At 38.5% G+C, this 15563-nt stretch overlaps 1 protein-coding gene across 4 annotated transcripts in view; it reads left to right on the forward strand.

Moving 5' to 3' along the window:
- PPP4R1 (protein phosphatase 4 regulatory subunit 1) overlaps positions 1–15563 on the forward strand; it is a 76685-nt gene that overhangs the window by 37755 nt on the left and 23367 nt on the right. For all 4 annotated transcript variants that reach the window (XM_058277359.2, XM_058277361.1, XM_058277360.1 and 1 more), the window contains 2 exons: positions 7607–8133; positions 14285–14457. In XM_058277359.2, coding sequence (XP_058133342.1) covers positions 7607–8133; positions 14285–14457 — 700 coding nt within the window. The remainder of the gene's footprint in view (positions 1–7606; positions 8134–14284; positions 14458–15563) is intronic.

Consider the following 15563-nt stretch of genomic DNA (forward strand, 5'->3'; position numbering starts at 1 on the left):
TTTTTAGCTACTAACGTTAATTCCTCTTCCATTGTAATGAAACTTGTAATATTATTAGATGTGACAAGTCAGTACTATTTGTAACATTGGATTTTCACTTGTCTTCATTGAATTGTGATAATGGTATTGGGGAGAGGGAAGAGAGTTCCTGACCAAGGATGGAGGAATGTTAAATAGAATAAAAGCTTTTGTATAGTTTATCTTCCTATCTTCAAGAAGAGTAGTCAGTCATATTAGGAAGTTTCAGAACCATTACTTTGCCTTTCCTTAAAAATGGAATGGCTTTTGTCTTAAGCTGTGTGTTTTAAAATTATGATTGATTTATTCATTATGCAGGAATGAATTGAGCACCTACTATGAACAAGATATTGTAGAAAGAAAGAACTTAGTTCCTCTTATCACCGTCATGTCAGTTTTCTAGAATCCAGATTTTTAAACAAATATCTTAAGTGAGGAAGTTTTGGGCACTGTCTTTCCACACCTGTTTATGTATTATATATGGTTTCATCTAATCCTGAACACATTTATTGTCATTTAATGCTCTTTGAGGCACTCATTGATTTTAAATCACTGTATTTATATACCATATTTATCTTTCACTCACCCTGGATCAGGATGTTAATGCTTTGAAGGAGGAGGCTACTTCCAGAAGCAAAGTTAAATGTTCAAATTTGCATTTTAAACGTATGGAAAATAAGAGTTTTTTTTTAATGTTTAGTCAAACAATATTACATTCTCTAAATACAGTGTTCCTTTGGTTCTCCCTGCCTTTAGTTCTTGCTCCTTTCTCGCCATCCACACCCTCATTTAACAAAGTGAATGTCAGCCCTGTCTCTTACTTCCTCCAAGAATCATTTCCTGACTCTTCCAGGAAATTCAGAACCTGGTCTTTGCTGTCTGTAGCGCAGGAATTAGCACTAATTTTTAAATTTTATCTTTTTAATTATGTGTTTGCATATATTATCCAGTAGACTACAAATTAATCAGGTATAGCAATCTCATTTTTCTTCTATGAATATACTAATAACCTTCACTGGACCTGTCACATAGTTAGTGCATAATAAATTATTTTAAGAAAATATGGATTTAATATCAAAAGCAATTAAGTAACTAAATGACTTTGGTAGTTTCAGTCATTAATGTCAACTATGTGAACATTAAATTAGTTGTTATTGCTATATTAATACTTTGGAAGTATTTCACTGTTAAAGCTTCATTGAGTTAATTCATGGTACTTGGAAGGTATGTCTTCGAGAGTTTTCTTTGCTCCTACCTCAGGATACAGTGCTTCTTTAACCGTATATTCTATAGATAATTTTCTCTTTGATATACCTCTACTTCATTTTCGAGGTCCACGGCCTCTGGTTAGAAACCCTGAGAATCTTAATTGTATACTTTAAAAAGCACAAAGGAAACTTCATTTTGTTTTTGAGGGACATTCTGGACTACTCTGGTTGTTTGTTACCTGTATCTCTTAAGAGATAGTATCCTTCTCATTCTGCAGAATCCCAGGTCTCCTCAATTTTCCCGACATTTTCTCTCTTACAATAGCATTTGGAAGTTTGATGTTTAAGAATATCAGAATTTTAGCCTTTAGCTCTTTGATCTTGCAGTGATTGTGATCCACCTCCAGGAAAAGTCAGAAATTAGAGAATTTATATCTTTGACACTTTTGAAACAAGTGTTAATCATAGATGCTGTATTTCCTCCCACAGTTTAATACTAGGAAAAACTTTTTTGCCTCTTAAAACTGTAGTAGCAGTTTTAAGTTTTGGCAAACTAGTAAGTTTATATTTATCAGACAAGTGGAGTGACTTGATGCATCATTCTCCTTGTTTTTTTGTTGTTTCAAATACTAACATTTAATCTTAATGCTAAGGTGAGATAGTGGTCAAGGGAGCCTCCCTTGACCCTGGTTTAGTGCCACATTTGGAATGACCATTTTAACTGGGTTCTTCTGTGTTTTTTAGAGGGAAGTTTCTTAGATTTGTCAGGTAATAGATTGGTACTTAAAAGTTTTACTCATTTGTCATCCCTACCCCCCTTATGGGATGATAGCTTGTTGCTATAATTTTAAAATTTTAGTTTGAATAATTTCAGAGAAAGTGCACAACCAGCATGAAGAAGCCCATATACTCTTCATCCAGTTACCCAGATGTTAACATTTACTATATTTGCTTTATCTTTTTTTTCCCCCCTGAACTCTGAGAATAATTTGTAGACCTCCTGTTCTTTATATGGTTTTAAAAACTGCTCTGTGTATTTCCTTAAAATACAGACATTCTTAATTGTGGTACAACTAGTGAAATTAAGAAATTAATGTTGATATATTATTATCTAATCTGCAGACTTTATTCACATTTCACCAGTTATCCCACTAACGTTAGAGAAAAGAAAAAATTATATGTCTTAAGGACAAAATGAATAGAAATTATTATATAATTCATACCAGTATAGAAGACGTTTGTTTTGCATAATAACAATAGCTTCCAGAATTATTTAGGGGATGGAGAAGATTTTATAGATTACCTAGGCCACTGTCATTTTTCAAATGAGAAGTAAGTGGAGATGTGAGTCCTGAAGAGGCCCCGAGTGCTGTGCTCACACAGTGCCCAGTGCTGGAGCAGGAGTCCATGAGCTTGCCACTGTCCTCAAGTGGAAACATGGTTTTACAGTCGGCATGTGTTGTGGACTTTGCAGTTATAACAATGGAAGGAAAACACTAGAACATTCAATGCTATAGCTGTGTGCTATGTTTTAAAGTAGCTTATCTGTATGTTTGCCTATTTCTGATTTCCATTTTTTAATAGTCAAAATGGATTTCAAAAATTATATGTTTTAGAAAATAATGTGAATGTTTTGATGAGATTAAGCCTGATCAGAGGGAACTTAATAATTTTTTGAAAATGTGCACAGGCATACCTCGGAGATATACAGGTTTGGTTCCAGACCACTGCAGTAAAGTGAGCCATACAAATTTTTTGGTTTCCCATTACATATAAAAGTTACATATACACTATACTGTAGTATTTTAAGTGTGTAATAGTTAACAGAACATACATCCTTAATTAAAAAGTAATACATTGCTAAAAACTGCTAACCATCGCATGAGTCTTCAGTGAGTCATCTTTTTGTTGGTTAGAGGGTCTTGCCTTGATGTTGATAGCTGCTAACTGATCAGGGTAGTGGCTGCTGAAGGCACGGGTGGCTGTGGCAGTTTCGTAGAATAAGCCGATGAAGTTTGCCATGTCGGTCAACTCTTCTCTTCATGGAAGATTTCTCTGTGCATAGGATGCTGTTTGATAGCATTTTACCCACAGTAGAACTTCTTTCAAATTTGGAGTCAATGCTCTGAAAACCTGCCACTGTTTTATCAACTAAGTTAATATGATATTCTAAATCCTTTGTTATCATTTCAACAGTGTTCACAGTATTTTCACCAGGAATAGATTCCATCTAAAGAAACCACTTTCTTTGCTCATCCATAGGAGGCAATTCCTCATCCATTCAAGTTTTATCACAAGGTACCAGCAACTCAGTCATGTCTTCAGGCTCCACTTCTAATTCCATCACATCTGCAGTTACTTCCTCCACTGAAGTCTTGAAACCCTCGAAGTCATCCCTGAGGGTTGGACTCAACCTCCTCCAAACTCCGTTGATGGCGATTTTTAAAATTTCCTCCCATGAATCACGAATGTTCTTAATGCCATCTAGAATGATGAATCCTTTCCAGGTTTTCAGTCTGACTTTGCCCAGGTCTGCCAGAGGAATCACCATCTATGACAGCTCTAGCCTTAAAAAATATTAAATAATAAGACTTGAAAGTGACTCCTTGTTCCATGGGCTGCAGAATGGATGTTGTGTTAGCAGGAATGAAGAGTACGTTCATCTCATCATATAGGTCCATCCGAGCTCTTGGGTGACCAGGTGCATTGTGAGTGAGCAGTACTATTTTGAAAGGAATCTTTTTTTCTGAACATAGGTCTCAACAGTGAGCTTAAAATATTCAGTATGCCACGTCGTAAGCAGATGTGCTATCATTCAAGCTCTACTGTTCCATTTATTGAGTAGATTTAGCATCATTCTTAAGGGCCCTAGGATTTTCTAAGTGGTAAATAAGTATTGGCTTCAACTTCAAGTTGCCAGCTGCATTAGCCCTTAACAAGAGAGTCAGCCTGTCTTTTGAACCTTTGAAGCCAGGCCTTGACTTCTCCTGTATAGCAGTGAAAATCCTAGATGGCATCTTCTTCCAATAAAAGGCTGTTTTATCTACACTGAAAATCTGTTGTTTAGTGTAGCCCCCTTCAGCAATTTTCTTAGCTAGATCTTCTGGATAACTTGCTGCAGCTTCTATATCAGCACTTGCTGCTTTTCCTTACACTTTTGTTATGGAGATGGTTTCTTTCCTTAAACCTTGGCTAACTTCAAACTTTTCTTCTGCACCTGCCTTACCTCTCTCAGCCTTCATAGAATTGAGGAGAGTTAGGGCGTTGCTCTGGAATAGGCTTTGCCGTAAGGGATTGTTGAGGCTGGTTTTAGCTTCTATCCAGACCGCTAAAACTTTCTCTATCTCTATCATTTGTGTGTTCACTGAAGTGGCACTTTTTTCCCTAAAGATTTATTTATTTATTTCTCTCCCCTTCCCCCTCCCCCTCCCCCAGTTGTCTGCTCTCTGTGTCCATTCGCTGTGTTCTTCTGTGACTGCTTCTATCCTTATCAGCGGCACCGGGAATCTGTGTTTCTTTTTGTTGCGTCATCTTGCTGTGTCACCTCTCCGTTGTGCCATTCTTGGGCAGGCTGCACTTTCTTTCGCGCTGGGTGTCTCTCTTTACAGAGCGCAGTCCTTGCGCATGGGGCTCCCCTACACGGGGACACCCCTGTGTGGCACGGCACTCCTTGCATGCATCAGCCCTGCACGTGGGCCAGCTCCACACGGGTCAAGGAGGCCCAGAGTTTGAACCGCGGACCTCCCATGTGGTAGATGGACGCTCTATTCATTGTGCCAAGTCTGCTTCCCTGAAGTAGCATTTTTAATTTCCTTCAAGAACTTTTCCTTTGCATTCACAACTTGGCTGATTGATGCAATAGGCCTAGCTTTCAACTTATTTTGACTTTCAACATGCCTTCCTTGCTATGCTTTCTTGGTTTTAATTTAAAGTGAGAGATGTATGACTCTTCCTTTCATTTGAATACTTAGAGGCCATTGTAGTAGTATTAATTGGCCTAAGCTTAATATTATTGTGTCTCAAGGAATAGTGAGGCCTGAGGAGAGGGGGAGAAATGGGGAACAGCTGTCAGTGGAACAGTCAGAACCTAAAATAGCATTTATCGATTGCACTCTCTATCTTATGTGGGTGTGGTTTGTGGTGTCCCCCAAAATTACAATAGTAGCATCAGAGATCGCTGGTGATAGGTCTCCATAACAGATATAAAATAAAATGTTTTGGGGAGTAGATGTGGCTCTAGCAGTTGGACACCCACCTCCCTGGGTTTGGATCCTGGTGCCTCCTGAAAAAATAAAAACAAACAACAAGCAAAACAAAAAAACCAACTCAGGGAAGCCGATGTGGCCCAGTGGTTGAGCACTGCCTTCTCACATACGAGGTCCTGGCCCCCTGTACCTTAAAAAAAAGTGTCTGTGAAGTGCAGTACAATGAGGTATGCTTATATAGCTGCTCTTTAACTGGTATATAGTGCTGTTCAGCATACTGTTTAATGCCTTTTTGTGTGTGTACTTAAAGGAACACAGAGTTTCAAAGGAACACCCTTAATTTTCCTCCCACATTCACTTTACAAATTTACCTTCATATTCATCCATTCTTTCTGAGAACATCCTTTCATGTTTCTTAGAAAGAGGTGTCTCTTCACCTGCTTCAGTTACCTCTTTCACTCTACCTGTGCTCTTAAGCCCATATTCATTCTTCTCAAAAAGGCATGGCTTTATTAGTTATTCCATCATTCTTCTGTGTCTCCAGTTGTTTTATCTCTTCTGACCTTGTTCCCTCAGTCTAAAAATGTGCTATTTTTACTGACCTTTCGTGCAAGAAACTGCCTTTACTCTTTGTTACCTTATATGATTGTTATATTTTCTTTATGTTTTTTTGCTTCACACACATACATCCCAGCCCCACACTCTATTGCTACCTCTTTTCCTGGTGTCTGGTCAATTTTCCACAGACACCATCACCTGGAATTCGACAGTTCCCTAACAGCCTCTTTAGGTTTCTCATTAAACTGTTCCCGCATTTTTCACTTTTTTTGGTATTGCCAGCATCTTTTTAGTTGCTATAGCCAGAAACCTGGAAATTTTCCTAGATTTCTCTCTCATTCCCAACATGCAATAAGTAAAAACAGAATTTATCAAAAGCAACACATTACTAACATAATTCTCTTAATTTAAATGTCTTTTCCTATCCCCCATAGGAGAAATTCTAGAGGTATTAGCATGGAATACAGTAATTCCTGCAAATTTTTAAATCCTTGGCTACCATCTTTTCTTCTTTTAACCCTAATAAACTTCTTGCTCTTTTCTAAATGTACCCAATCTTTTCTTTTTCCTTTGCACACATGACTTTTTGAATACTTTTCCTTCATCTTCTCAGCGTTTTCTGGCTCCTCTGGATGCACCTCAGCTGTCCTTTACTCTAAAGCTTTCTGCTGCTATCCCCATCTCCACCTGCTATCCAGGTAGAGCCTCTGCACACTGTGGATACTTGCAGACTTCCTGTGCTGTCTGCCAATTATTTCCTTGTATATTTGTTTACCCTGTTTGCCCAGTCTCGAAAGCAAGGTCTACATCTCAGTCATCTTTGACTCCTTAACACCTATTTTATTTCTTGGCTCCTAGTAGGTGCTCAATAAATGTTTGTTCAGTATGGGAGATAAAGCTTAAAACTTACTGTAGTGCTTTAGCTGAGGTAATGAATGGCAGTATTTGGTGGACTTTAATGTAGGAACTTGTACCGTATATCTTTTTCAATTAGTCAAGAATCCATTATTAACTTCAGAAATAGAACTAGAAAGTGTGGAGGAAATAAAAATAACCTTTTGTTTACATTTAAGAGGATTTAAGTTTATTTCGTGAATAGTAAATAAGGATCTTTTCTAACCTTATATATGGTTCTTCTCTTTTTTTAAAAATATAAACAAGTAGGTTTTAATTATAAGTTCTTGAAAATGTCACTGGAGCATAGTAGCAATGCAAATGACCCTAAAAAATCAGATAATTTAAAAATTTCATTTATCTTAAAATTCACTAGGAGTTTATCTTCTACTCTTTTTTATTTGCTATTTGAAATTATCATGTTATTGTAGAATTCCAGGGTTCCTAAATGTTATCTTGTCCAACTAATATATATAATGCTTGAATTCTCAAATATCCAGACTTATGGTTAACAGGTGTTTACATCTCTGAACAGAGAACAACTGATGGAAAAAGAAGCAGTATAAGGAATTTAGATAAACTATTCATTTTGTGTAGCTAATCCATTATTTTTAATAGTTAAGTTGTGTAGATGCTGTATGTTGTATCTTACATTGATTTTTTTCAGTAATTATTTTTATACGTTCATGTTTGTGTTTTTTCCCCCCAAATAAACAATAAAAGGATCAGACATGGAGAAGAGGTCCCAGAGGATGTACAGATCAGGCCAGAGGATGTTCCTTCAGATCTCAGTATTAGTAATTCCAGTGTCAAACTGGAAAACAGGATGGAAGATCATGCTGAAACATCTAGAACATCTCCAGGTGAAATAAATGTTCCAATGGACAGCTCTTTACTTTGTACTTTGTCCTCAGAATCTCATCAGGAAGCAGCTAGTAATGAGAATGATAAAAAATCCGGTAACTACAAATCTACACTGCGGCCAGAGGTTGGCACCAGTTCACAAGGTTCAGCTGTCTTAGATCAGGAATTGTACAACTCCTTCCATTTCTGGAGGACTCCTCTTCCTGAAATAGATCTAGATGTAGAGCTTGAACAGGACTCTGGGAAAAAGCTCAGCCCTGAGAGACCACAAGAAGCACCTGCAGGCACTGTGCCAGGTTCTCCAAATATCACCATGGCTACCAGAAAGGAACTTGAAGAGATGATAGAAAATCTAGAGCCCCATATTGATGATCCTGATGTTAAAGGTATGACTAAGCCATTTAAGTTTTTTATTCTTAAATTGATATAAAGTGTTTTCTGAAAATTTGTTAGGAAAATTGCAACTTCTAAAAGTTTATTGTGACTGTAGTCATCATGTCTTCTTAAATTGACTTGATAAATGAGACTAATCAGATGTTTAATAAATTTCATTTAAGATAGGTTCATCATTATATTCCTAACTGTAGTGTATGCAGATTTGTTGATTCACAAATCACTCTGAAAATTTTCATAACTCATTCAGTGTTTCACATTTACTGTTTTAAATCTTGAGCCCTGCCTTATTTTACTCTGAATTTCATTAGCTTTTTAATAAAATGCAGTATTGCTTGTTTTGGTTCATCTCTTAGGAAGGACTGAATTCAATTAACAGTGGACAAAGATGTCTCTTTTCCTATGGACTGTGTGGTGACTTAAGAGCTGTAGCTGTAGACTTTTACAAGAGTCATTTAGGTTTGTCCCTCAGGTTCTATCTATTTGCCCCTAGATTCCTTCCTTGTGGACAGTGGCCTTCGTGGTGGTTCTATCTTAAAATAAAATGTTTCCTTTTATTGAGTGGAATATGTTCTCAGTAGATCATAGTAGGAGAGGAGCTGCCCCCATCTGTCTGCTGAGCGGGAGGGCTTTAAAGTCAGTGGGGCTCTTTGTGCTCCTCTGGAGAGTACTGCCTCTAGGCTAGACCTTCAGGTGACTCATTACAATTATAATGCCATTACATGACAGTGGAAATGTTATTTACAACCAAAAACAATTTTTAAAAATCCCATAGCTACAAGTCTTCAGCTCTTATATCACTTTGTGGAATTTATTTTTTCTTTCTTAGTTCCAAAAGCTAAAAAGCTTTTATTTGCTCAAGGTTGGGAAATGTCCATGAAAGCAAATAACTTGATACCTTCATTATCTTCCAAAACTTACAAAACCATATTATATTTAAGTTTGAGAAATTGTTTCATTGATGATTATCAGGTATCTGTATTTCACTTTGTTTTATTGTGGGTTTTAGATTTCCTGTTACAGCTTTACAATTGGAGAAATTTTGATTTCATTAAAGTGATTTATTTCCTTGATTATTGAAAGTTATTTTAATTTAACTGGCAGGTGATCAGTCTGTCTTCTTTTTTTTTGCCTTTTTTTTTTTTCAGGTTTATTAGTATAACTTATGTTAGTAAACTTCATCTCTTTGAATGAATTCCACAGTTCTCTGAGATTTGACAAACACGGTCATGTTAGTTCCCAAGTCCTTCCACCCCCTTCCCCAGTCTCTGCAACCACTCTTGTGTCGTCTGTCCCAATGATTTTGCCTTTCTCAGCATGCCAGATAAATGGTACCAAGCAGTATATGGCCTGTTTGTTTTTGTTTTGTTTTGTTGTTTTTGGCCTGACTTCTCATGCATTTGAGATTCATCCTTGCTGCTTATGTCAATAGTTCATTCCTTTTTCCATTATTTTCTGAAACAAGGGCAAGGACAGAGGCCTATTTCCAGTGGAATACCCTATTTACAACCCAGACAAACCTTGGCCTCAAGGAGCTTAGAAGGAGCAGTACACCTAGTAAACAAGTGCTTGTGCCGTGTATTGTCCTGCAACGTGGAGGCCTGCAAGGCAGACGGGGGAGTATTAGGGTATGCTGCAGAGGCTACAGGATTCTTATGGTTTGATTTTGTTGAACTCTGAGGGCATGTTTAATCTGTAATTGAAATAACTACTTTCATTTTCTATAGTGTTGGAAAGTGTTTCGCATGTTCAAAGGGGTGTGCTTTTTCTTTTCTAATCCTGGCATTGTGGGGCAGTAGTTTCCTTCAAACCCGTCAGAAAATGTCTTTCTTTGTAAAAAGCAGTCCTTTAATCCAAAATTGAAAAAAGTGCTGACCAGTGAGTAAGCTAATGTTAGGTTATATTCCAGGTACAAGGTTTTTCCTGGCAGCTGGGCAGTCGGTTTGTGGGCTGATTGTTAGAGGCATACTTCACACACTCTGCCTGGAGCCTGGAGGAGCCGTTTTAAGACACCCCATCAGAGCCACGTCTCAGCCCTGCTACCTTCCCGTGACACTTGCTCTTTTTCCTCATGGCAATTCAGTGGACCACCTGGATTCCTATTGGGAAATGTCATGGGAAACAGTAGTAAGAGGTCCTTTTATATTCTAAGGCAGTTTTTGCTTCACAGTCTTGCCTTTCTAAAAGCATTGACGTTGTTGTTGTTTTTTCTTCATGTGTGCTTAATAAAAAATTTTAATTTATTGCCAGAACTAGAATGAGGTATACCTGCCAGGAAAAAGAAGAGTCCTTTCTTGATTATAGAATAGAAATAGATCCTACAGGGAAAGCCAAAAGGGAAATTAGAAAAACCTAAAAAAGGCATAAGAAATGCCCTTTTCCTATTTACATAAGGAATTTGGGGTTTTTCTATCTTTCCCTAGGACATTTTTAACCCCCTGGCATGGGGGAATCCTCATGCCAATTCGGGGTTGACCTAAGGCCCTTGAGCAGTGACCGAGCAGAGTTGACACCAGCATGAGGCACCACAGCTGTATTCATAGACTGCAAAATGGTCTACTTCCCAGTCTCAGAAACATACCCGTTTCTTTCCAGTTTTGGCTGAAAGGAATGACTAGTCATGGTCAGAAAAAATTATATTGTTCACAGATTGAAATCATTATGTTTTTATTGTTATTGAGAAGTTTTCAAACCACCGATATAACTGGTCAGAGAAAAAGAGATGATGAGGTTGTCCACTTCACCAACTTCTTCAGGAAGGCAGTACAGTTTGAAGTTTTCCAGGTGGTCTCCGTATTTGAGCCTATGACACTGGGGACTGTTTCTTCACAAACCCATGGTTAAATGAACACCATTTAGTTGGCAGGTCCCCACCTTGTGTAGGTCTTCTAGCAGATGCACTTGTTCTCTTCCTGAGGTGGATGACTGAGCTGCCTGAACCTTGTTGCTTATTTGCCCATCAGTGTGTTACCCATGTAGTTGGTAACTTATCATCAGTATGTTTACCCATAATCATCTGGATTGATTTGAGCCCATTGTGCATGACTAATAAAAACAGCATTGTTGGGTGCTCGCTGTACACTAGGCACTTTTTTTAAAAATTTATTTATTTATTTTATTTATTTCCCTCCTCCCACCCTGGTTGTCTGTTCTCTATTTGCTGCGTGTTCCTCTTTGTCGGCTTCTGTTGTTATCAGCAGCACGGGAATCTGTGCCTCTCCCTGTTGTGTCATCCTGCTGTGACAGCTCTCTGTGAGTTCGGTGCCATTCCTGGGCAGGCTGAACTTTCTTTTGCGCTGGGCAGCTCTCCCTTTGGGGTGCACTCACTGCGTGTGGGGCTCCCCCATGCGGGGACACCCCTGCGTGGCACGGCACTCCCCGTGCGCATCAGCACTGCGTGTGGGCCAGCTCCACCTGGGTCAAGGAGGCCCGTTTGAATCGCGGACCTCCCATGTGGTAGAGGCATGCCCCAACCACAGAGACTTATTTATTTTTTTCCTTTATTTTATTTTTAATTCCCGTCCCTCTCCCCCAGATTGTTCTCTTTGTCTGTCTGCTCATTGTTTGCTCACCTTCTCCAGCAGGCACTGGAAACCGAACCTACAACCTCTCACATGGGAGGTGAGTCTGCTGGCCTCTGGCATCTGCTCGTTTAGGTGCCTGCTCGTTGTGGCGTGATGCGGCATCTAGCTCTTGTTGTGGTGGGTGCGGGCATCTGCTTGTCTTCCTTAGGAGGCACTGGGACCCAAACCTGGGACCTCCCATTTGGTAGGCACATGCCCAACTTGTTGAGCCACATCCACTTTTCAGCATTGTTATTTATCCACATTTTAGTGCTGTAGGAACACAAGTGCTCTCTCAAAGCCACACAGCCAGGTTTTTTTTTAACAGAATAAATATTTATTGGTTTTGCTTGTAATGTCCTATGATTTTCTGTGCTCTTCCAGAAAGAAGTTACCATGCCTTGTTTTGGGATTTTTATATATTCATTCATTTCACAAAGATTTATGCACGGCCTGTTCTGTACCAGGCACTGGGTGTAGGGATGGGATATAGAAGTGAAAAAACATAAAATCCTTGCTCTCATGAAGCTTTTTACATGCTTATTAGGTAGAACTACTAAAATAGGAGGAAGTCAGCAGTACCCTCAGTAAATACAGAAATCTCAGTGGAGAAAAATCCAACAATTTTCTCTGTATAGCATTCTTGGATTATTATCAAGAAAATTAGCAAATTTGTCCACAAATTTCCTTTTCAAATCCTTTACTGCATAGCTCCCGTTCCCTGGGATTTCATACCACATTGTAACTAGAATGCAGTTTTTGCCGAAGGCTATTTCAGTTTTCTTAAATTCCACTATGTAATAGTCCATCTGCAAAAAATTTCAGCATTAACTTAATTCTCCTCTGGATCGAGAATTTTAAGCCTTAGGTTTCCTCATGAGTCAACATGAGTCTCTTAACCTTCATCATCTTTGTATTAGTTTAGTCATTTATTCATCTACAAAGATACATACCTAAAACTGTGTATTAACAGAGACAAATTAAAGGGAAGTATGCAGTCCATTTAGAGCAGTGGTTTTTAACCTTTTTTGTCCCACTGACCCCTTTGTCAGTCAGGTAGAAACCACGGACCCCTTCTCAGAATGTAGAGGCAGACAGTTTTATGACACTCAACTCGGAGGTCAGAGAAAATAAAGATTAAAAAGTTGAATTTTAATTCAAGTTCATGGACACCCTGAAGTCTTTCCACTGACCCCTCGGGGGTCTGTGGCCACCTGGTTAAGAACCCCTGGTTTAGAGATAAATGACCTGTGTAAGACATTTTCTGTGAAAAGCTCTGACTTGTTACTTCCCAGGGAAGAGAATTGAATCATGCATGCATGTACGTGTGCACACTTGATGTGGAACTCTAGGTAAGAAAGAGTAACAGAAATGACTATTGAATCATACTATTGAATATATTGAAAACAAAACATTTTACCTTTACATGGATCTAGTGTACAATCTTCTTTGGCTACTATTTGTGGTTTGCTTTTGGAAACTTAAAATATACCACAAAGGTAAACTAAAGTGATAGGAGAGAGAGAGATGAGTGCTAACTGCAACTGAAATTCTCAAAAGAACAAGAATACTGCACTAGAACTTTTCATGAATAACTATCTTCATTGGACTTAAATTAGTAAATATAGGCTTAACAGAATTGAGACTTGCCCTTTATGTTTCTTGTACCTCTGTTACCAGGATCTGCAGACAAACTTAACTGTACTAAGAAAATAGAGATGTTAGAAGTGCTGCCACACTGTAATAGATTATCATAATAAAATGGTTGTCCTAATTGTCTTTTGTATAATTTTTGAGTAGGATGGGGGCACAGTGACTAATCTTTGTAGTAAATACAATTGATGTTAAAATCTTTATGTTTTGAGCATCCAGGTGGAATGCTAATTTTCTCATGTTTTGCGGGGGAAAGGAAGAATGCTTTATCTTGTAATTTTTAGATTACTTTTATAAAGAAAATTCAACTCAAACTGTAGGCAATGTTAATTGCCAGATTTAGGAACCACGGCTTGGTAAGTGGTTGTGGGTTTGCTGAAAAGGCAAAAGTTATTTGGAGCCCCTATCTTGGAGGGGGCCAATTGCAGGCTTCCTTTTAAAAAAGAAACAGAGGAAAAGAAATTGGAGTAAGATATGAGATATTTCAATGTAACAGCAACAAAAATCTTTGTAATTACCATTGTTTTATGTTGGCAGGGTTGTGTGACCGCTCTTCTGCTAAAATAGCTTAGTAAGTAAGCCTTGTTAGTTTGATTCGTGCACTACCAACACATAGTTAACTCATACTGAAATTGACCCCTTTTAATAAACTGGAAATGCCTCCAACAACTAGATAGCATTCCTCTTTCATACTAACGCAGAATAATATGCAGTAGTGGATAAGCGTTTTTAATCTCATGAAAGCATATTAGTTTTCTACCTTTTCTCTTTAAGGACTAATGATTTACAGTAGTAGAAATTTTTTCAGCTTTTTGATGGCAGTGTCAACAAAGTATATATTTCATTGATAATAAATATATGTGTGTGAATAGATAAAAAAAAGTCTGAGACTCTTCTGTATCTCAGTTTGTTTCCTTCTTGCCTGTAGCACAAGTGGAAGTGCTGTCTGCTGCCCTGCGGGCCTCCTGTCTGGATGTACACGAGGAGACGATCAGTAGAGAAAAGAGAAGTGATCTGCAAGATGAACTCCGTATAAGTGAGCTACCAAATTGTAAAATAAATCAAGACGATTCTGTGCCTTTAATCGGTGATGATGCCGAGGTAATGAACTCAGTTGAAAGTGTGTGCAGGGTGGGAGCAGTTGGAAGCAGAAGTATGTTGGTGGGGATAGTGGTAGCCAATCACGTCCAGGCTAGCACGTTCTGTGTGTTGCTGTTTTTATCAGCTCTCCCTATTGCATAGCCTAAAAGTAATTGTTCTTGCCACATCCTATCTTTGTTACACATGTCATGTCAAGTGTTGGAAAAGTGAATCCCAGTCCTGTGTACATGACCATTTTAGTGGCCTCCATGTTAATGTAGCTCACTGCAGTGAAATAGTCTTGCTGGAAACAAAGCCCTTTATCAAGAATCATTAACTCTTCCCTTTTCTTTTTGGAGAGGTGCTTTGTTTTTGATCGGACCATTTCACTGCAGCAAGCAACACAGTATTCTGAGCAGAAGATCGGGACTTGAGGCCATGTTGCGGAGGGCCAGTGGCCTTATCTGGACTCTGGAGAGTGAGGGTGGGTACTGTACCAGATTGCCTCTGCTATGTGCTCCTAGCTGTTTCATGGGATCTGCCCTTAATTTACTACTACATTCCCATCACGCCAGCATCACTTGATGCTGTTGGTAGCCCTTCTTCATACAAACAGGGAGGAAGCATTCTCCTGGATGATGAGCTCACGCTGGGGGCCCACGTCCACCCTGGGGACAGCTGCAGTGTGGTTCTGTTGTCCTGTTTGTTAGACAACACTTGGTATAGCCAGAAACCTGGGTAATAGCAGTGCTTCAGTAACAGATCCTGACCAGTTATTATTACTGGAGATTTGATGAGTATATAATAGCTGCGTTTTAGAAGGTTTTTTGGGGGTGGGTTTGGAGGTAGGGGGTAGGCTGTTTAGAAAACATATTTGTGAAATCAGATATTAATTGCCAAGAGCAAAAACAATAGAAGACATCCTATGGCCTCTTAAAACAACGAACTGAAAGAGCCATCTAAATATTATTTTATAATTAAGTTAATTATATATTTGGAACATTTCAAAAGCACTTTCAAATTTACTTTTTACTTCTATTTTTCTGGAATTCATTTTCATACATCTAATAACCTGTTGAGCAAGTTTGACATAGGCAGGGGAAGGTCTTAGATATGATTGTAAACAT

This window comes from Dasypus novemcinctus, chromosome 16 (assembly GCF_030445035.2).
Source record: "Dasypus novemcinctus isolate mDasNov1 chromosome 16, mDasNov1.1.hap2, whole genome shotgun sequence".
Classification (NCBI taxonomy): domain Eukaryota; kingdom Metazoa; phylum Chordata; class Mammalia; order Cingulata; family Dasypodidae; genus Dasypus; species Dasypus novemcinctus.